General features: G+C 41.2%; 1 protein-coding gene across 2 annotated transcripts in view; it reads left to right on the top strand.

Annotated features, from left to right (window-relative positions):
• Ptger3 (prostaglandin E receptor 3) overlaps positions 1-19571 on the top strand; it is a 169923-nt gene extending 150352 nt beyond the window's left edge. Inside the window, exon 3 of one of the 2 annotated variants that reach the window (XM_004841450.4) lies at positions 18722-19571. In XM_004841450.4, the coding sequence (XP_004841507.1) occupies positions 18722-18727 (6 nt within the window). In that variant the 3' untranslated portion in view covers positions 18728-19571. Of the gene's footprint in view, positions 1-6294; positions 6781-18721 lie in introns of those variants that run through there. The other variant, XM_004841448.4, reaches the window with a different exon arrangement.
• The last annotated feature ends 4285 nt before the right edge of the window (positions 19572-23856 follow it).

Here is a 23856-nt window from a genome sequence, read left to right as displayed (position 1 = left end):
TGGAAGTCACAGCTATAGAGGTAAGAAGACACTGCCTCCTGTCATCAAGGAGTACACAGTCTCAGAGGGAAAACAAGGAGGGAACCAACCATTATAAGTGCCTAAGTAGAAGTGTTTAGAAACACAACGGGAACCTGGAGAAGCAGAGGCAAAGTGCCTGGTGAATGTGAGAGTGGGTGTCACACAGGCAGTGAGGAACAGGGTTGGGACAATTGCAAAGAGCTATGTTCAGTATGCTTTTAATGGAGCTATTTCTTAGAAGCATCTTCAATGAGATGAGAATAGAGTCTAAAAGAACACTGAGGCAGCCAGACAAGTTTGATATCCAATATGGCGCTCAATCAGCAGAGAAGCTGAACCTGAAATAAGGACATTCCATCTCTATCCTATTGCCTGGGCAACTGTAGAAGTCCAGGTTTGAGTTGTGGTTCCATCACAAAGCACTCTCAATCCTATGCTTCCTGGGGAAATACTCAAGCACAAGTCTGATTGAGCTGCCAGCGCCCTCTTGTGGTGACTCACTTGCGCCAGAAGGCGCAGCCACCCAATTCCTCCGCCATCTTCCCAAGCGCCCTCCAGAGGCTGGGTTCTGTGACAGCTGCTGGAGCCAAGGAGCTTCGAGACTCCTGTCAAGACACTCACAGTCCAGCCGTCGCAGTGTGAGACCACAGATGGATACAACTGTGCAACAAGAGAGAGTTCATATAGAAAAAGGATGATTAACTATTGAGCTTGGGGGCTTTGATGGTGCTTTGATCAGTGGCTGACAAAAGAGAAGGTGTCATGGTGGGTGTGGTCTGGCTCTGAACACAAGAGAGAACTACCTAAGTCAATTAACAGGAGATGGGCTTTCCCGGAAGAGACATCAAAGTGGTTTATTTGGAGAACTAAAAGTAACTCCACACTCTAGAACCGTTGAAACACAATTAGGTAGATTTTTTATGGATCTTCCTGAGGGAGTTCTAAGTGATTCCCAGTGTGTGTCTGAAATCTTTAGCTCAGCGCACATTTATTAAGCTTCTTCTAGAAGCCAAACCCTCCGTTTAGCAATGTGGTCTGGGACCCTGCAGGAGCTCATGGGCAAGCATTAAGACCGATGTCCAGGCAGAGACATGAAGAGCTGCTGTCTATAAAAGGCAAGTTATGCACAAGTAGCAGTGGACAGCAAAGAGAAAGAGACATTCCATGAACAGGGCAGTCAAGGAAGGCTTCCCAGAGAAGGAAGTGCATGAGGTGAACTTTGAAGAACAAACAAGTAGGAATTCTCCAGACGACTGTCAGGGAGAAGGTGCACCTTTTTGTTCCTGTGATGTAGGACGGGCTGAGAAGCTTCCTGCTGTCTAGTCTTGGGCTGCTATCCTCCTCTGGCTCCTCTTCTCCCCAACCCCCAGGCTGCCATGATGGATCCCCACCCCAGCCCTCAGGGTTCTATGCTCAGCCAGGCAATGAGCATAACTTTGCTCTCCCCAAGACTTTGTTCACATGAGCCTTCCACTGGCACTCATGAGGTTCAAATAATGTGCTTAGTGGAGACACTTCAATACCAAGAATGTGGTTTTGTACCCAGAAAATCAGGCTGTTGCTCATGAAACACACTCCACACAGAACACACCAACTTTAATTTTTACCTTTTAGTAGCCCGATTCTGATAACACCCCTAACTTACTCCTTTTTAACCCCCCCAAATCCAGTGCCTCTCTAACATCTGCAACACTCTTAAATCATTTTCTTTCTGTGTCCACTATTATTGCCTTAATTTGGTCCTTCATACGCTCCTGGTTGGCTGATCCAGTGGACTAATCTGTTTTGAGCTTGTCCTGCCTCACTAGCCTCTAATGGAAGATTTTTAAGAAGTCTTGTTTTAGATGGTGTCCAGCCCACTTTTCTTAGGTATATCGCTTCTGCACCCCTGCAACCATCCAAATTGGATCTCAGGTCCCTAGGATGGTAGACAGCCCTCCCTAGTGGCCTCATCTGTGTGCTGTTTCATATTTTCCTGCTTGCAAGTGCTGTCTCCCTAACTCTTTCCACATAGTAATGCCGATGTATCCCTTGAACCTCAGTTTCATGCCCCTTCCCCTAGTAATCCTTTTCTGACCTGTCCTTTTGTATAGAGAACCACTTTCTACTGTGCTGCTTCTAGACTACTTATGTGCATCCATTATTAGGTCATTTCCAGACAACCTGCTTACCAATCTGCGTCCCTGACTCTAGGCCACAATATAGTGTAGGAAAGAAGAAAGAATGAGTTCCCGGCCTTGCCACCTACCACTGTGAACTTAGGCAAGTTCATTACTGCCCTTTGGTGTCCTTTCCTCATTCATAACATAGGGATCATAATAATATATTTTTGCCTCATAAAAGTATCAAGTGATTAATATTTCACTAAAATTATGGGCCTAATGAATATAAAGTGCTTGAACAGTACCTGGCTAATAGGAAATAAGAATTTGCTCTAATTTCCAACTGTAAGTGTTTAGGTTTTATGTCTTATCCCTCTCAGTTCTCCCAGGGCCCTGCACAGAGCCTGACATGGAGCCAGAGATTATGTGAAACAAATGTTTCTTTAGAGAAGAAATGGCTAAATCTCTGCCTCTTTCCTTTTCTTCATCCTAATATCCACCAAGTTCCTAAATCCTGTTGGTTTTTCTTTCTAATACCCTTTGCACCTATTTTTCTCTCTATGAAAACTGTCACTACTCTTTTATTGATTCAACGAAAATAACTATTCATCAACAGAGTACAAGACACTCTAAGTGCTGAAGATGCTTCTACTGATAAGATAAATTCCTTGTGCTATGACGCAGGTATTAAATAGCTGCACATTAGTTGCTTGACTACAAGTGTCATTCACTCAACAGGCAGGTTGGAGATCTTTCCTCTTGCAGAAGAAATTTGACAGACATATGACAAAATAAGAAGCAAATGGCTAGAGTATGGCTATGAAAGCTGCAGTGGGGAGCAATCTAGGCAGGGGGAATGTCGTGTGCAGTTAGCACATGTGAATTTTGTGTTTCTTGTGTCTGGATTATTACTACAACTGCTACCTGATCCCCTGCTGCTCTTCAACTTCCTGTCATGTGACCTCCATGCTCAAGAATCTCCCAGGATTCTCCACATGTACATATTTCTTTGCTGTTTTTCATGACCCAGTGTAACATGGGCCCCAGTGTTACTCAGTTTTATCTCTAGAAATTGTTAGTATCTCTACTCTAGTCATTCTCCACACATTTCTTATTTTTTTCCATTTTCTTACCTCTCTCAGGTTGTTATATCATCAAAAAGATATCTTTCTTCTCCCATCCATGCTAGTTAGTTCATAAACAAAATTTATCTGCTGTGTGTGATGTGCTTTGTTATTTTCTACTTTATTCTATTCTATTTCAGCTTTTAAAATAAACAATCAAGTTGTTTCAAACCAAAAAGATTTCAGAACTCAATAATGGGTCTTGACCCCCGCTTGAAAATATTGTCCCAATTAGCCTTAAAGATTTTTTTCCAATATCTATGTAGCTTGAAGGGGTTTAGCTTTGATAGAGTCTAAGTTTTGTTCCAGCAGTAGAATTCCTTAACTCAGCTTCCTCTGGGGTATGAAGCATCTGGGTTCTCTAACAACAAGTGGTAAAACTGTATGAACATGTGATGTGTGGGACCCCTAATCACACAGACCCAGGTCACCCTGAGGACCTTCAGCAATGCATTTTAATTTGTAGGACACGTCACCCTTGCCTACTTCAATGCTGCTAATGTTCTGAACTGCTAAATGTATTGAGCTGTTCCAGATCAGATACTGGGCAAAGATGAACATGAGAGAATATTTATTCCAGATGTTCTGAGAAAAAAATCCTCTAATAGGAAAGAAATCCCTGGCAACCATATGCAGCCATAGCTCGTGACATGTAGGTAGTAGGTGTATTTTTGCATTTTAAATTCACTTTATAATTGCCCAAGGGAAATGGATCTTTTGTAATAATCATCTCCAAAGACTCTGGTTTACAAAATGGTTTTTAGTATCTCAGTTAATTTTCAAAGGATGTAATTAATTATTTCTTAAATTTTAAATTTTGCACCTTCAACACCTGTGTCTGCATCTGGAAAATTCTTCCAGTTTTTGTTTCTATCTCAGATTATATTCTTGCATTTCATTTCTCTGCATCCTCCACTGCAAATGCATACAGCTATAATGATGATGCCGTAGTCACCCAAATCTCCCCAAATCTCAGCAGTCTAGAAGTGAATTCATTGCCATTTCCCTAAACAATCTCTCCTCACATTTCCTTGATTAAAGAATGGTCCATGATCTCCAGCTGCACCAGAGACCATGGCGGTGACCTCCTCCCTCTTCACCCTTCATGCCCCAGGTCCTCTGGTTTTGTGTCCTTCCTGTCTTTCAGATCTGTCTACTTCTCTTCTCCCTCTTTGCCTCTGTTGGAGTTCAGACCTCCGAAATAGTCCTCTAGGTTTTGTTTTCAGCTCCTTTAATGACTGATCTATTTTTCACTCTCCTGCTTGGTTCTCTCCTAGTCCCTGGAGGAGAGTCCAACAGATAGTATGGAAAATTGTTTGCAAATGTCCCCCCTGGTCTGTGCTTGCTAAACTTTCCTGCCTCACTTTGACTCCCTTCTTTCCTCTTCTCCTCTTCCTCTCTCCCTGCATCCATCTTCAACCCCTCAAATACTTAACGCAATGCTTTTGTACTTCACGCCCCTTTTAGGAGGTTTGAAACATGCTCCTCTGTTTGGACACAACTCTTACTCTTTCTTCAAACCACACCTTGGGTATCTCGTGGGAAACTCCTCAGACTTTCGAAGTCCAGGCTCTGAGATCTTCCCTGTCCTCTCTTTATCCCCTACAGTTCACCGTTATGCTGTTTTGCTGTAATCATTCACTTGGGTTCAAATAGCAGGAGCACAGGACTTATTTAACCACATATCTCTAAGTCCAACACATTTAGGAATACAACTAATATTTCTACATAAGCAAGTAAGATCTCATTTGCTCTCTGCCCACCAGTAGAGAGGATTCTACACAAGGGTCCTATGGAATCCATCTAACTCTGTCTACACCAGGATGGAAGTCTGCAAACTGTTTAGAGGGCAGATTAGGTCATGACTCCAAACATCTTCTCGGTGATATTTTAAAATCTCCATCTGTTTTTGATGTGTCTTATTTCACAAACTCAGGAGGAAGTAAAAAGGATATTAATTTGGGCTCCCTAAAATCCCCCCATTTCAACTCATCTCTTCTTTAGACAAATTTGATTATCAACTACTGTGGCCGGTATCCTGACCCTCAGATCGTTGGTGCTTTGATTACAGTTTAATTCACTTCTTCTCACTCATCCATCTCTCACTGATTAAACATCGACTAGCTGCCAGACCCTGGAAATATTACATGGGTAAAATGTCACTCCATGCCTCAAGAACTAGTCTATGCAGGGCTGGGAGGAAGGAAGAAGACAGGTGTGTGAGCTGTTGTGATTTAGTGTCTCCAAAGTTGGCCAAACTTGAGCTTAACCTCAAGTGTTAAGGGATGAGAAAATGTTTGTTTTCTGTATGAAAAAAATAAATGTTATGAATGATAATTTTCTGAAAGAGAAACACAGCAAACAACAGATACCATATGGAGAAGGATTTTTCTTATGGAACGTGAAGATTCTCATTGCATCTGCTACCATTTCGTCAGCATTGTTTGAGTTAATTGCCCTTGATGGAATTCTAGTCATACCTAAAAACAGTCCAGCAAAGTCTAGACATTTCTTCAAAGATATGAAGGCAAAAGGTACCGAAAGTGGCACAGGGGTTATTCCTGGGTGATCAACACTTACTGCTTGGGCCAGTTATTGAAATATGAAAGTTAAGGGTGATATTGCTAATGTGGCACCCTTAACGTAGAAACATATTCTGTGTGATTCATGCTCTGAAATGAGTAAGACCTTTCTGAATAGAGTGATTCTACATTTTTCCCAAGCCAAACATTCTTTACAATGCATTTCTGTGGATATTGCATGAATATTTAGAGCTTCGTTGAATTTCTTGCTATTCCTTTAACATACATTGCTGTAAGATACTTTGTGCCATTGTTGTTCTTTCTTAGTAGTATAGTCTCTTGCCTCTAGGTGCCTGCTAAACTCCAATGTGACCTCTTCTGTAAAGCACAAGATAAATGCAAATGCTTCAGGCTGAATTACTTTCCCCCACTCCTCATGGCCATATACTTTGTGACTTGCTTTTCAAACTGCACTGGCTGCATTATATCATCCTGATTCACAGATGTGTCTCTCTTCCCTCACAGACGCTTAGCTGCTCAATGAATCCTGGTCCACAAAACCTAGCGATGCCTGAAACATTAAAATCTCCGGAGAAGCAGGTGGCAGGTTTATAACAGAAAATGACCAAATTCAAGACCATACTGGAGAAGTTTTAAAAGGATGCCTCTTATATGGTGATACAGTTTTCAAAGCTCAAAGTTAATTCATCCTTTGCTCCTTCTAAGAAGTGATTTTTGGAAGTAACCAGCAGAGCATGAGTGTGGGAGTGTTGCATGCAGAGGGCCTGTCTGGAAAGACCAAGGACAGACAGTGGCAGCAGGGCCCTCCTCCCCTGCCCTCTGTTTCGCTGGCACCTGGCTCTGTCCCACAGGCTAAGTGAGCAAACAGTGGAGAAAAACACAAACTCTGAGTACCTTGCTGGCTTTGACATGTCACAGTTTATTAAGATTTTAACCTATGCAATTCTAGTCAAATACCAAAAGCAAATAAACCAATATTGAAAAACTTTAGTAGCATTTGAGTAAACATTAATTTCATTAACTGTATAACATTTGCAATAACTAAAGGTAATTTCCTTACTTATTTTTCCTACAGATAAAGCTGTGAGATAGCTAAAAGAGATACTGCCTCTATCTTACTTTAACAAAAGTTGGCAGGGGCTTCCCTGGTTTTCAGGGACAGAACACAGGCCCTGACTCCGGGGCATGGTGACAAAGATGTCTTCTGTCCCTCCTGACTGTGATGTGGTCCTCATCCCCACTCTGATCTGTTCAGACGTCTTCTGTTACCCCCTAGTCACCTGTGAAGCCAAGACACCCACAGTTCCAGGAGATGAACTGAACTTGTCCAGCACCGTCCCTGGGAAGCATTTCCCCGACTCCACAGCACCCGTTTTTCAGAGAATTTCACCCCATTTACTGCATCCCATTTGCTGCAGTTCAAAACTGGAATTATACCCACCATGCAGAGGCTTCCAGATTATAGCAATGTTAGAAAGCTCATCTTACAAGAAGTGATTGTAAACCTTTTCAATTTATTGGAAATATCAGTATATGTAGGGACCAAAGTTTAAAAGCAATGCATTCATTTCATCTCTGTTCCCTTCTTCTACATACTTTCTGAAGACAATGCAAAGGAGCAATAAAATGAGCAAAACTCACTAACCCAAACAAAGCAACAATATTTTTCTTAAAAATTATAAATTCTTCAGCCCAGTATGTGTTTGTCTCTGCCTCCTCTAGTAGGAACCAGCCTACAAGCTTGAACCTGACCAAGGGGTGACAAGGATGAAAAACAGAGACAGAGAATCAGGTTAAAATCTGGAGGGTGAGGGGACTCTTGTCTCCCTTCGACACAGAGCCCTGAGTGACTGGCGGCACCTGGGCTTTATCCCCTCAGACACGGGCATGAGCAGCCAGAGCTCCACAGGACCCATCTGTCTCCCACCCTCCGTGGAACTTGTCTGGTTATTCAATGGGATCTCAGGGGTTTCTACTTCTCCCTGCAGTACGTCAGCATGCTTGCACGCCCTCTTCCTCTTCAGTGCTCACGAAGGGGGCCAATTAAGCTTTAGTCTTCCCATCTGGCTTGCCACAAGTCCTATTTTGCTGATTTTGATGTGAACTAGAAAGTGAGCAAGTGAACTTTCTAGGATCACAGAGTTGAAAGTCAGCTGAGAAAACATACTGACAGTTCCTGTATCATCCACTGAATTTGATGGCTATCTTTAAACATAGCATAGTCAAAATTGAGAATTTTGTTTAATAAAGCAATAAAGAAAATATATCAGCTGAGGTTATACCCTTGAACTGAACTAGATTTATGTTCTGTGAGTGATAGAGTCTTCTACAATTAGGTCTAGTCATGAGTTACTTGTAAGGGCTTTTTATACAAGACATACAAATTAATTAAGTGAAAAAACCTGAAAGTATATACATATTTATCTTATATTAAAGTTCAGAAACAGATATTTTTCTATTAGCTGAAATCTAAAAATAAATAGCTTATATGGAAATATTAGAATTGAACCTACTGGCTTTGTGGAAAGCTTTCAACAATGTCTTTTTTAATAGAAAACATGAATGTGGTCAAATTTTATGCAAGGCAGAAAAAAAAACCCAGTTATATTTTGCTTCATACCCTTGGAGGGAATCTTATACTAGAATTGCTTGAGAATGCAAACTTAGACAAGGACCCTACAAGGTTGCAATTAAATTTCACAAATAAAACTCTCCCGGTAGAAGGTAATGTGTTCATCATTAAATTGTAAGGCAGAAACACATCTTTCTCAGAGCTCCTGAATTACCATCTAAACTAAATAACAGCAGTTAAAAAAGACAAGTTTAGTGGTCTCTCTCTTTTTTTCACACATTTATATTGAGGTCAGTGTGTGAGAGAAGCAAATTGCAAATACATGCACCAATCTAGGTGGCCTCAAGAAAGCTATGCTCAAGGAAAAGAAATCTTTAGGATTATTCCAAATCAAAAAAATCCTCAACGTATTTTCATATCTTGGCAACCACATCTGTCGTGTCAATCACTGGGCTGCAGAGATACAACACTACACAAGAAAATTCTCTGCATTATTCTTCAATCACACACGGATCTCCAATCCACTTTTACCCCCTTTTTATTTTCCTTCCCCACTGTTCCTACTCCCCTCTGCCTCATTAAAATTATTTCAGCAATCATCATAATCACCTTCTCATAAACACTTCACAACACCGAACTCCTCTTCCCTACCAGGGTGGTCTCGTGTGAGCAGAAGTAAAGGAACTGTGGGTTACACAGGCATAGTCAGCTTGTTAATATGTAATTTCCTTTCCGTGTGCATTTTTACTTCCCAAGTAAAACCTGTACTTGGAGTGGAAGAATGCGATGTTTTGATACATGATGCACAGAGTGTGTCTGTGTTCACATCAGGATAAGCTCCCTCCTCCATCATTTACCATTTCTTTGTGGTGAAAACATTTGAGACATATTTTTTCTAGCTTTCGTCAAATACACAGGGCATTATTGTTAGTTATGTCACCCCTAAAAGCAGAACTGATTTCTTTGATCTGACCACAACCTAGTTCTCCTGAGTCACGCTTTGCCCACCCTGCCCTCTCCCCGACTCTCAGCTCTGTTTACCACTATTCCACTTTCAGCCTCTGTGAGATCGGTTTTTGGGGACGCCACACCAGTGCAATCGTGTTGTCTGTCTACGGCTGACTTCCTTCACTGAGCAGGTGTATGCATTTGGCCAAAACCACTAACTTGCATATTTACGAGTTATACATTTTGTTGTATGAAGATTTTCCTTAAAACTTTAAACAAATATTAAATTCCAGTTCATAGGTTTGTTTTCTGCTATGCTGTGGAACAGCAGCTCTGAAACTGGCTGAAGTAAGAGTAAATATGTTAAAGGGAACAGGCCTAGTAGTTGAAAGGGAAGTTACAAATGAGGAAAGAAAGCGGGAACATCGCTTTCAGACTGCAATATGGTTTCTAGCTAGCATGGGCCCCAGAGTGCTTATACTCCCAGAGGCGGGGCACCTGAAAGGATTGTGCGGGTACTATCGCTGGGGGTGCCGCTGGGAAGTGGGGTCCGCTTGGGAGGTGTCACTGGCATGCCACCTGGAAGGCCCTGTCTCTCTCCTGGCTCCTCCCTTCCCTCTGACTGCGCCAGTGGAGCAGGCTCTCCTCTGCCCACCAACAATGGACTAAAAACATGAGTCAAAGAAACCTCTCGTCCTTGAACTTGCGGTGTCAGGTATTTTGCCCCAATGACAAGGAAAGTGACTAAGACCATTGAAATTAAAAGTATCAGCATAAACCCATGATTTTCAGTATCTGTCAGTATAGCTGCATAAATATAGAAGTGATTATAGATAAACGTGTTAGGTGTGTGTGTGTGTGGATATATAGAAAGAGTAGCTCTGATCTCTGAGATTGTTTAAGTGTTACGACACAGCATTAGCAACGAGCATACTGAATACTTTGATCTTGATCTTTACTTTCCTTCTCCATTCAAGGAAACCTAAACTTTTTACAGAAAGAAAAATTACTATTCCAAGGCTAGGTCAGCGAGGACAAGGACCATAAAAAGTTTTGGTAAACTTAACAAAAGTTGGCTATGGTTTGTTGATTTAATAACAGCTTTTTTCCATTGCAATTTTCCTGATTTTGTTAACTGTACTGTTATGTAAGAGAACGTTCTTGTTAGAAGATATTCACTGAACTATTTAACAACAAGGAGTTACCATTGTCCCCAATTTTCAAATGAATCAGAAAAAAGTCATGGGGAGAGAGAGAGATACAGAGGGAGAGATCAAAGCAGGTGGGAGAAAAATGAAAACTATTGTTGAATGTGAGCAAAGCTATTCCTTATACTCTTCAGTTTGCCGTAAATTTGAAATTATATCAAAAGTAAAAGTTACACTAAAACTACTAGAATGGCGTTCTGTGTCGCTCAGTATAAGAAGTGGAGTTCCAACAATGGTTTCCAAGTCTGCATGTGCCCCGGGCCCTGATTGCATCTCTGACACCATCTTCCTGTCTCCCTCTCGAGAGTCCCTGTTACCTCAGAGATGCCTTGTGGAATCTGTGTGACACCCACCTTCTCAGCGAGCCGCCCTCCTAGCTGTTAGACCTCGCACTGCCCCACACGCCTCCTCCTGTTCACCGCAATTTCCTGTGTCCTTACTTTGCCATGGCACGAGTCACTTTCTAGCATCCATGTTGCTTATGGAACGCATCTTCCTTTTCTCATATCTTTAGTCTGCCTTGCAAGTTCCCCAAGGCAGAGAGCTCTGTCTCTGCTCAATATTAATGTGTGTGGTAACGCTAACTCAGTGAGGTTTTAAATGTCTGTTTTTGAAATCTATAAATAATATAACTGGAGTAACTTGGAGAAGCCAAGGATGTTGCTTAGGGAGGCCCTGTGGGTCTTGCAAGGAGGCAATCGGTCCCTCTTCCCATCACCTGCTTGTCAGCCTTCAAGGTCTAAAATGAGATGCTGGCTCACACTAAGCAAAACACTTGAGAGGAAAAAAGCTAATTTAAAGAGTTATGGTGAGAAAAGGAGATGTCATGAGTATCAGAGCCCTGAATACACTGCTGAGCCTCTCTGTTGGACTCTGTCTTAGTCACTTTAGACTAAATCACTTTACACTAAGACTTAGACCCAATACCCACACCGCTCCGGGGAGGCGAAGTTTATTTTGGCTCATGGTTTGCAGAAGTTTCGCTCCAGAGCTGGCTGGCTCCAAGGCAGAGGGGCGTGGCAGAGGAGAATCAGCTACACACAGAGAAAGCAGAGGTCAAGAGAAGGGTGGAGAACATGCAGACCCGGGCCGCGCCCCCAGCGACCCTCTCTCGTGCCCGGTTCTCACCCCTGTCCCCCTGTAATCCAGTCACCTTCCAAAACCCTGCCTATGAGCTCCTGAGGCTTCAGGGGACATTTTAGATAGAAACCGTAACAGAGTCCATGTTAATTCTCTTCAAGGAGTTTACATGGAGTTCAAAAGACAAGTGTCAAGCTGCTTTCATAAAATCAGAAGGAAAAGAGTGAGTCCAATCACACGAACTGATGAGTCCATGTTTCATCTAAGGAACACAGGATTAGGAAATCCACTTCTGTTCCGGCCATTCTCTCACTTCATAATGCCAAAATAAAATATGTCAAATTTGCATTTGAAGAACTCCCCCTTTTCAGGTTTCACATTAATAATCAGCTCATATATTTCTTTCAGATATGTTAGTATGTATCTAGGCCAATGGTGGTAGACTTATGCCCCGGTGTTGTTTTTCTTGTAAGACAAAAGATGTTAATGTATGAGTTGTTTTTTCTAAACTAAAGCCTCAGTATTCAGGTTTAATTGCAGGGTTGGCACTTTGTGGAAAATAAGTGGGTTTTGGGCTGCAACTTGGGAACTGGCCTTCAAAGTTTCCCCATAATGGCCCTAGGCTATCATGCAGCCCTGCTGCTGCTGTTTCCTGAAGGAAGTCAGGGTGATCTTTAAAGGTAAGTTCTACAGTGGGCAGATCAGATCGCATGCTGAGTTCATTACTGTGGCTGTTAAGAGTCAGGGGAGGCAGTTTCCCCACTGTAACTTATATGATTCTATTATATGCAACCAAATGATAAAGAAATGAATGCTTAATCAAAGTTGCTTAAAGCCTCATCAAATAAAAAAAAATGCTTGAACAAAGTTAAGAACTTCATAGAGTTCAAACACCTCAGTAGGCTTCTGATTCAGTAACAAGATGAAGTAGATGCATTTCTCCTTACTCCTTCCACTAAGCACAGTCAAAGCCCTGGCTATGATACCTTATGAAACAAACATAAAAAGATTGTAAAAGTTGGATGGAAGAAGATGGACTACGGACCTTAGAGTGTAGGAGACGAGTTACCTGGTATTATGGTTTCAATCTAAAATGTCCACCAAAATCTCCTGTGTTAAGAGGTGGGATTTTTGGAAGGTGATTGGATAACGGGGCGCTATACTCATCAGTGGATTCATCCATTGATGACTCCATAGCTGAATGTATGTTACGAGGTGGGGCTCATTTGGAGGTGATGGGTCACTGGGGACATGTTTAGAGGGTGTATCTCTCACTCTGGCTCTCTACTCACTGTCTTTTTCCTGCTGCCATAAGGTAAGAAGCTTTACTCTGCTATGTCCTTCTGCCATGATGCTTGTGTCTTGGAGCCAGCCAACCATGGACTGAAAGCTCTGAAGCTATGAGCCCCAAATAAACCTTTCTTTCTTTAACTTGTGGGTTTCAGATATTTTGTCCCAGTGACAAAAAAGCTGACCAATATACTTGAGTTTTCTTTTTGTTTCATTCTCCTGGACTGGGTGCTAAAGAAGCCAGAAAACATAAAAAGAAAAAGAAAAAAAGGACAGGAATTGCCAAAAGATAGAGCCCTCAAATACACTGCTGTCACAACCAAAGGACCAGAAAATGGAGAGTCTAGCACGGTGATGGCAAACCTTTTAGAGCTTTCAATGATACAAACAGCCCGCTGTGGCATGCGTGCCATAGGTTTGCCACCACTGACCTGGCAAGACAAAAAATCCTTTTAGATAATTACAGCCCTATTACCAGTCTTACATCCTTTCACTGTCTGCAGAAGCTCAGTGGAGAAGGCTGGTGGGATGAGACTCTCATCCTCAGCTGGCAGTGTAGGTCACATGGGGGTCCGGCCTTCCTCTCCACTGGGTGACACTGAGGCACCTCCCTTGCTCCATGGGAGTGGTTTCGGGGCAGGCCCATTGGAAAACCAGGATGCTCCCCACCAGCTAGCAGGAAAGTGATTTTCCTACTGCGGGGTGAGTGCAGGCCAAAGTAAGGAGTGATAATGTGAACCTCCCCTCTCCCAACCAGGAAGATGTCAGCAGAACTGAGAGAAAAACCTGAAAGCCCACTGCCACTCAAGAGTAACTGGGCAGTGCGGGGCACCGTGGCACAGGCCTGTAATCCCAGCACTCAGGAGGCTGAGGCAGGAGGATTGCCGTGAGTTTGAGGCCAGGCTGGGCTACACAGTGAGTTCAGGACCAGCCTGGACTACACAGAAAGACCCTGTTTCAAAGAAGAAAGAAAGAACAAAAAGAGTAACTGGGCACTGCTGTCTCACTGGTATGTTAACAAAGGCCCACTGAGGAATTGGATGTTTACCCTCACTTGGCAATGATAAGAAAACAGCTCCTCTGCCCCACCCCTGGCTGTCCAGTGCTAGAGGGAACCCATCAAAACAGAAGATTTAATAAAGTCAGAGTCTCACACAATTTCATCCAAAGTGTCCAGGATAGAATTAAACATCACAGCGCATGAGAAAAATCTCAGCTTTAATGAGAAAAGACATCACGTGCCAACACAGAAATGACATAGATGTTGAAATTAATGGACAGGATTTTTAAAGAGGCCATTATAAAAATGCTCTACAGAACACACTTGAAACAAATGAAAATGGGAAAGAAATTACCTAAGTAATGAAAGACACAAAGAGGAACAATTGTTTTCTATTTTAAAACTGAAAAACAAAATAAAATAAGAAGCTCATTGGATGTGTTCTGGAGCAGAACAGAGAACAGAGAAAAAAGAATCAGTGAATTTGAAAATAGTTCATTAAAAATGATCAAATCTGAACCAAAGAGAAAATCAATTTAAAAAAAAAGGAAGACTACCAGGGACCTGTGAGCCAAAGATCTGAACTTCCTGTCAGGCTACCAGCGTCAAAGGAGAAAGCAAAGAGGCTGGAGTGGAAAACCATTGAAGAAATCCCCCAAACTTGGCAAAAGACAGCAGCCAACTGTACTACAACAAGATAAACCCAAAGAAACCAACCTAAATTAGAACTTAAGAAAACTGAAGATGAAGGAAACATCTCAAAAACAGCAAAAGAGAAATGACCGACCAGTCATCTGTCAGGTTAAAGAGAATTTCAGTGACAGTGGATTTCCCAGTAGAAATCACGGATATAAGAAAGAAATGGCACATTTTTCAAGTGCCAAAAGCATTACCAAACTCCAATTCCACACCCAGCAATGAAAACAATAGACATTTTCAGAAGAATGGAAAATAGGAGAATTTGTCACAAGCAGATGTACTCTAAAACAGTGGTTTATGGGAGTCCCCGAAAGAGTAAGTTAATGAATAAGGTGGACTTGTAGAAAATTGCGAAGAAAGGACAAAAATGGGTACTTACCAAAAGCTTTCTTTACCTTGGATATTATAAATTTTAATAGAACAAATGATACAATATTCTGTAATGTGGATCTCAGTATTTCCAGAGGATATGTTTAAAACAATTATTTTATAAATTAAGTGAGTAAAGGGACTTAAAAGGAGGCAAGTTTTCTATGTTTGGTTTAAACTAGCAAATAGATGCCAGCAGATCTTTATGGTAAGGGAAGAAATCTGTATCTCGCCATAGTGTAGTCACAAGGATCTACATACCTGTAGGATAAAGCGGCAGAGAATTATGTATGACATTGTGCCAAAGACATTTTCCTGGTTTTGTCATTGTACTATAACTCGTGCAAGATGTAATTAGTGGGGAAAAGTAGGTGAAAGATATGCAAGAGCTTCCCATCTTTATAACTTCTTATAAACCTATAAAAATGAAAAGAAAACAAAGCTTTAAAAAATATTTAGTAGGTCATATTCTGAAAAGTATAACTGTGAAAAAACAATAAAAAACAACAAAGAGTTGGTGTAAAATTACAAAGCATATTTTCTCAATAACTGGATTTTTTGATAATCACTTTAGATCTACTTGATACGCAGCATGCAATTATGTTTTGGTGTTGATGTTGTTACTGATTACTGATTTTTTATGTCTTCAAAAATAACACTGTCACAGCAGGCGAGTCGTGCTACCAGCAGATCGTGAAGGGAAAGCCTTTAGGCTCTGCAGCTTCTGGGGCACGGTGGCAGGGCCCTGGAAGTCTGTGAGCAGCTTTCCCCTGGGGCAAGGAGAAAAGGCTATGGTAGAAGTCTTGGTGCCTGTTGGTGGCACAACCAGAGGGTGGCATCAAGCTGTGACTACCAAACACAGGCAGGTCATGTTATCAACCTGAGTCTGTTCTTCGTGCCCACAGTGAAAGCCCTTCTTGTCTTTTCTGATCTGTAGCAAATGTTTTGGATGGCTCTCCACAGCCCATACCACTCTTCCTGGAGTTGGTCCCATTTCCCCCATGAATCTCTCGGAATTATGTGACCTGAACCAGTTGCAAATGCACTGAGGTAGGATTCTTCCTCCAGAAAATTTGGAATGGGAACCCACAGATTCAAACTGAGTAAATTTAAGGTTCAGTGTGACCAACTGGCTATCGTCTTTGCTTTTTATCAATTGTGAAATATTACAAACCTACACAAAACACCCAGTTATTCTCATTGCCAAATAAAGAACTGTGTCATATGTTTCAATTTTTTTCTAAAAAGTTAAGAAAATTTGGATATAGATAAAACTTTAAAGAAACTAATACTTGATTTTCTTACTGTTAAAACAATTACCAAGATTTTTGCACTTTTAAAATTTATTTATTTGTAACTGTGGTTAAAAAATCACAACCTCTGGGCTGGGGATTTTCTCAGTGGTGCCATGCCTGCCTCACAAGTGCTAGGTTCTGAGTTCCATCCCCGGTACCAGAAAAAAAAATCACAACCTCAACACAACATGTTTAGCAAAATATTTGTCATCCTAATGGGTTTTAAATGTATAGTTCAGTACTGTTAACAATGTTCACGTCATTGCACGAGAGAATGTTTTCATCTTGCAAAACTGGAATCCTACATCCTCTGAATAATAACTTCCCATTTCCCATCCCACCAACCCTGGTGACCACGATTCTGAATTCTATGAGTTGCACCACTTTAGATAGCTCATGATATGATAAGTGGAATCACACAGTATTTGGCTTTTTCTGACAGGCTTATTTCACTTAGAAGAATATCCTCAAGGTTCTCCCATGTCATAGCATGTGGTAGGAAGGATGTACTCTGCTTATTAGGCTGAATAATATTCTATAGGTAGGTAGGTAGGTAGACAGACAGACAGACAGACAGATAGATAGACAGATAGATAGATAGAGATATATGTCTATCACATTTCCTTTATCTGTCAATGGACATTTTGTTTGTTTGTACCGCTTGTCTCTGGGGAATAATACTGCAGTGAACATGGTGTGCAAGTATAACTTACAGATTCTATTTTCAATTTTTTTAGATATATGCCTAGAATTGAGATTAACAGATCACATGATCATTATTTTTTTTTAAATTTTCAGGGAAATGCTCTACTGCAACTGCACTATTTTACACTCCCATTAATAGTCCTCACCAACACCTGTTATTAATGAGTATCTCAGAGCTCATAGCTTGCAGCTCTGATTGCATTGTCTTTAATGGTTAGTGATATTAAGCACATTTCCCTCTGCTCGTTAGCCAGTTGTATATCTTTTTTGAGTAAATGTCTGCTTGAGTTTTTGTCCATTTTTAAATGGGTTATTCGTTGTTGAGTTGTAGGACTTCTTCACGTATTTTAGATCCCCTTATCAGATGCATAATTTAGAAATATTTTCTATCATTCTGGAGTTTGCCTTTTCACTCTGTTGCTTTGATGTGAAACATGTTTTAAGTTTCATATAGTCCATTTATCTATTTTTGCTTTTGTTAACTCTGCCTTTAGTGTCCCAGCCCAGAAATCATTGCCAAATCCAATGCCATAAAGCTTTCTTCTGTTTTCTTCTAGGGCTTTTCTATTTTTAAGCCTTACATGTAGGGTATTTAATGTACATTTTGAGTTATTTTTATATGGTATGAAGAGTCAAAAACTGCTTTTTCACGTAGATATCCAATTTTACCAGTACCATTTGTTGAAGTATTATGTGGTCTGTACACCTTGTCAAATACTTGCTGATCACATGCATTGAGTGGTTATTTCTGGGCTTTTGATTCTATTATGGCCTCTACTTGTTTCTATGTCATCAGCATCCTTTGTTTACTGGACTTTTGCATCACTTATCTTATTTTTAAATATTTTCCTTTTTATTTCATAATATATTTCTTTTTTCTTTGTCAACAGCAAATATTGGACAGATAGTATGATTTTATCCTTTCGTGATTAAGTGTGAATCCCTAAAAATTATGAGCACATTCTTATAAAGTCACAATGTCATTGTTACTCATTATAAAATTATAAATATTTATTTGGTATTGTTTCATACTTAATCAATGATAAAATTGTCTTAAAAATCTGTTTTCACTTATTTGAATCAGGATTTAGGCCAGGTCCACGCTTAAAACTCTCTTCCCATTTGCCCACATACATTTGACTTGCAGACATTGGATTCATTCTCCTACAGACCAGACTACATTTTGGATGTTTTTGTTCATTTCTATGGTCTATAATTTAACTGTAAACACAAGTTAATCAGTGGTTCAGTTGTATGATTGTTTAACCATAAACTTTAATTAGCTCATGAACCTTCACCTGTTCATGCTTATTTCCAATTTTGTAAACTTCTTTGCAAACTAGAGCTTCTCAGGGCTTTTCCCAGGTACATAGGGCATTCTCAGAAATGTCTCTCCATGATTCCACCCGAGGTCAGAAAGCTCCTCTTCTCTTAAAAGTGAATATTGGAGGACTGGGGATTTAGCTCAGTGGTGCTATCGCCTGCCTCACAAGCACAAGGTCCTCAGTTCCATTCCCGGTACCAAAAAAAAAAGGGAAGATTGGAAAGATTTCTGTGCCTTGGGCTTGCGGGTTGTTGCATGGTTCATCCCATTCACTTCTCATTGTTCCTGCCACCCAAACCTGACTTGTTCTACTGCTGAAGGTGATTTACTGCTCCCGTTCATAACCTGCAGTTTCTAGAAATTCCCTGCCTCTTGGTTTTTAAAAATACGTTTTCAGTGGATTTCTCATTTGCTCTCCTAATTGCTTTGTTTGTTTTTCAGGAGTAATTTTGGGCAAACTGAAAACCTCCCTTGGCACCCAGATCGCGCCACTAGAAGTTCTACTCTCTTTTTGTGAAAGGAAAGAAAACACTCACGCAACACTCACCTCTCAACGTGTTCTTTCACTTCCTCCTCCAACGCCCACCCCGAAGGGAACCCCTATCTGGATGTTGGCATGTTTTGTTTCCATGCGTGTTTTGTACTTTTACTCCATGTGTATACACCCAGTTATGCCCTGTTTTCTGAGCTCAGAATATTTGCATATGTTTATATCTATATATATATGATTTGTTACTTTGTTTTCTTTACTCGAAATTATTTGTTAAGATTTATTCATATTAAATTATGAAGCTCTAAATTGTTAATTTTAACTGCTATTGAGTATTCCATAATTTAAACAAAGCATGATTTTTTTGTTGTTCAGTTCTCTGCTATGGGGAAATTATTTCTATTCTCGCCATAAAAAGCAGGGCTGCAAAATAACTACCAGCATATATGTTTGTATATGTCCATCTGCATGAATTCCTCTAAAATACACATCTAGGAATGAAAAATGATGTGCCAGTGACTATGTACGTCTTCACATGCCCACATAAAATCACGTGTATTGATGCCAACATGTATGAGATTTTAATTTCCTACATCCTTGTTGCTGTGAAATGGTATCCTATTGTTTATTTATTTTCTACGTTCTGGACTAAAATGTGAAGTTGAGCATGTTTCCAAGTCTTATGGATCATTTGGTTTTCTTCTGTGTGTCATGTTTATGAATTTGACATTTTGTCTTCTGGGTCAGATGTCAATTTCTTAATGATTTGAGAAAGTTTCAAAAATATATTCTGGACAGCAATCCTTTCTTGTGTGTGTTTATTAAGCACAATGGGTTCACATAGAGTTTAGTGTGAATTTTCTCTCCCCCTTTCCCTCCCTGCCCTATGTCTCCACCTCCACCTCCACTCCACCTCTATCTCTGTAGCCCTTTCTTTCCCTATAATTCAGAATTTGTCCACAGAAACAACCTAGGAAGCAAACAGAATAGTTTCCATTTCCCCAAATCTCCATCTGCAACCCACTACCACCACTCAGATCCCTTCATGGGACATTCCTTCCCCTTTCTGAAGGCACTGACACTTATGACAACAGATATTGGGGAAGAATTGCTACGGACAGCCATTGTGGCCTAGACCCTATTCTACCTAGTTGTTTGACTTCAAATGGAGCCGTTTCTCCCTTCAGAATGCCTCTTATGCTCTTCCTTCTTTATGGACCTTTTCTTTCTAGATTTCATAGCATTACGCAAATCTAATGATTGGAGTAAGCAAAGTATTTGGTGTACAATTGGTGCCAATATGGATGACTGGAAAAAAGAAAACTGAATTATAATTACTTTTCAAACACAGCCCATATTTTGATAAGAGAATTTGATGTTCTTGACAAAATAATTTGGATAGGTGATAATGACAATTTATTGTAATAAGTGGATTTGAAAAGAGAAAAGTTCTAGGACTCTGTATTTTAGATCATAGTATCGCATCACCTCCACACACACAAAAATGCCATTAATGTATAAATTCTTCTATAGTTTTGTGTGCCAGAAGCAATGGCATTTTTAGAAATTAAATTTTATTTTTAACTGGTATATAAAATGGTATAGCAGGTGATATTTTTGTTTTGTTTTGTTATTTCATTCTTGTGTTTTGAGACAGGGTTTCACTATGCAGTTCAAGCTGGCCTGGAACTCACACTATGTAACTCAGGCTGACCTCAAACTCCTGACAGTCCTCCTGCCTCAGCCTCTCAAGTCCTGGGATTACAGGTGTGTGCCACCATACCTGGCACATGTGATATTTTGATATGTGTATATGTTTGTAATGTTTAAGTCAGATTAAATACACCTAACTCTTCAAACATCTACCATTTCTTTATAGAGAAAACATTTGAAATCCTTTCATCTAGCTTTCTGAAATACACAGCACATTACTGTTACCTGTAACCACCCTATCATGCAATAACACACAAGAGCTTCTTGCTCCTATCTATCACTTAATGCCCATTAATCACTCCCCCCCCACACACACACACACACTCTCCCCAGCCTCTGGTAACCACTGTTCTGCACCCAGGTTCAATATGATCGACTTTTTTAGGTCGGACGCATGAGTGGGTCATGCAGAGCCCATCCGGCTGTGCCGGGTTTACTTCTCCTACCACGATGACCTCTGGCTCCACCCACGTTGTTGCAAATGACGGATTTCCTTCCCAGGTGGGACTGCATCTTTAGCCCACGTGAAGTGAGGGCCTTGACTTAGCTGAAAGGCTCAGCTCCACCTCCAGCCTCTCACTGGCATCAGCTGCCGGTAACCCTGGTGACCCATTTGCTCCCCATCCGCGGGTGGTACCACATCCCACTTTCAGCTCCCTTTTCTCACTTCCCTTTCTTTCTCCTTTTCCCTCCTTTTCTTTTGCCATCAAGATTCTCTTCTTTTTATGCAGGCCAGGAGTACATTTAAAAAGCATATTCGTCCCTGTACTCCACTGTGAAACCCACTGGATGTTTCCGGTCCATCTTACAGCAGGAAGCGGGAGTAAAGAATCCATTCTTCTTGAAAATTACTCAGAGGTGGATTTGTTTTCTTTTGTTTGTAATGCTGTGCTGAGACTGGCCGCAAAGAAACTGAGTTCTTTCCAGGTTAGATTTTTCCAGCTTCTTTCCGTAAAAACCCCAACTCTGGAAGTTCACTGTGTTGCTTCTATGGCATCTGCTCTAAAGAGACGGGTTAACTCTCTGTAGCCTCTCCCACAGTGCACACACCACTGCTTTCCTCTTCAAGCCTCGACATTCAGCGGGTTCAAGTTTAATACTGCTGCATTGTATTTACACAGACATTTTTGCAAAATAGACTAAACGCATATGTGCATGTGCGTGCAGCAAGCTGTAATCTCAAAACTTTTTTTTTATTATTTTCCCACATAATAAGAGAAAGGGTCAAGTACAGGCAACGGAAGATTTTTTTTCAGAAAACAGACAATGTGTGTCTTCGGGAAAGGATTGCAGATCTCAGACTGCTTAGAAATGAAGTTTCCTAGCAGAAGCTTTCCATGGTTCATGCTAAAAGGCTGCAGGGTGTTTCCAGCCTTGCTCTGCAAAGAAGGCTGCGGAGAGGGCTCAGGCAGAGCCATGTTACTGGGTACAAACTGTGTTCCCAGAATATCCCTAGTATTATGCAGGCAGAGTGGGAAGCAGGAGTGATCGGGTGACTGCTCAGAATGTGGCCCAAAGGGGCTTGAAGAGGACAGGAACATGGCTTTGGAGAGTTGTTTGAACAGCAAACCTGTGTCTATGGCCTGTACCTAGGTCACCTTCAACAATTTCTCTTCCAGGAAGTGCTGGACAATAAACAAGTGAGAGCAAATCAGCAGGAACCCCAGTCATTTCTGGCTTGACTGGCCAATGTGACATCATTTTCTAGCCCTGGAACTGGGTTTTAATAATCCCTAGTTTTCTTTCTCATCTGCTTTGTTTAGAAATTGAACCCCCAAGCCATGAATGCTAGTGAGGTTCCATAACGTCTCTTCAAGAGCTCAGGATGTGAAGGCACCAATGTCAGCGCTGTTACTTTACTTCCCTGAAGCTTTGGTCTTGTCAACACAGATGCCATCTACTTGTTACTACTCCAGTTTATAAAATAATGGGTATTATACCAACCTCAATAGATTACCATCAAGCTAAAATGCAGGTGTTCACTAACTTACTGGTCCCTTTTCACTGAGTGTGAGCTAATTGCATGCAATCCCTCTTTGCTCACAGGATGGGCTTGATGTTAGCCGCCATTCACACAAATGTCTTAGGAATCAGCCCGCTGCACACACGTGACTATGCTTGGTCTTCCTTAGACAGGGCAGGTATTGCCCCGCCTCAGGGTCGCTGACAGGCCGATCCCTCTCCTGTGCACATGGGCTGCCCTTTCACCTCTGTGACCTGTGCACATCACTTCCCACTGCTCCCTCCTCATTCTGCTACTGAGTCCCCGACCCCTCCTCATTCATGGCTTTTAATTTTTAAATATTTTATTCTTTCGGGGACTGAGGATTGAACCCAGGACATTGTGTGTACTACCATTGAGCTACATGCCCACCTTTCTGTTTTTAAATATACTCTTTATCCTCTAGAACTTTATAACATTTTGTTTTTATGATGTTTATGGCTCTTCTCTGCTCCTTTTGCCCCAGACTGGCTACTCCAGGAGGTCTAAGGTTTTTAGTGGCTTACTTTGGTCATGCAGCCCAAGCACCTGTTTTCTGCTATGTGGTCAAGGCATAATAGCTATTTTTGAAGGAATGACTGTCCTCACGCATCTCAGACCAAATCAGACAACAGAGCTTACTCAGGAATGCACAGGGCCTGGAAGTAGCATTCTTTTTTCTGATCTCTAGAGCCTGGAGTGTGGAAAACATGAAATGTATGAAATGGATTAAAAAATGGATTCAGGTAGCACACAGCATCCCAAGAGGCCTGGAAATTACCCAGGCTTGGGCAGACTCCATTCTCATTGTTCTCTCCTTTCTGAACCAGACAACCACACATACGGACTTGGGATTTTTTTTCTTTATTTGACTGATATTATGGATTCAAAAGGTCAGGATAATGGAGTGAACAAAAACTACACTCTTTGAGCTAACTTTGACAAATGTTACAATGAAAATGTGTGCTCACCAGGGCCCCTAAAGTTCAAATGTTGACCTTTAAATTAAAACTGAAGTAATGTTTGTCATTTTGGAAATAGAAGAGCAATATAATGAGACTCAGTGACATCCCATCGCGGATAGTCCTGTACTTGGCTGTCATTTCAAGCTTAGCTGAGCAGGGCTAACCTCAGCTCACACAGTGGTTGAATCCATGGCTCCCAAGTGGGGAGACCCAGCTGAAGAAGCCAGCACTGAGAGTCTGTTCTTTGCTCTTGGGATTTTGTACTCTGCATAGTATCAGAAAGGCAGTATGTAGTGCAATAGTAGGAAAACAACACTCTTGCTACAGTCAAGAGATGACACAGCACTTAGAGAATCAAGGAGTGGGGTAGGGAAGGAAAAAGGAATGAAGACAGGTTGTGTCCAAGTACCCACTCCGCACATGAAGT

Source organism: Heterocephalus glaber, unplaced genomic scaffold (genome assembly GCF_053883595.1).
Source record: "Heterocephalus glaber isolate CG9 unplaced genomic scaffold, H.glaber_assembly_v1.0 deba00001442, whole genome shotgun sequence".
Lineage (NCBI taxonomy): Eukaryota > Metazoa > Chordata > Mammalia > Rodentia > Bathyergidae > Heterocephalus > Heterocephalus glaber.
The sequence above is the reverse complement of the archived record's forward strand: the minus strand, read 5'-3'. Positions and strand labels throughout refer to the sequence as shown.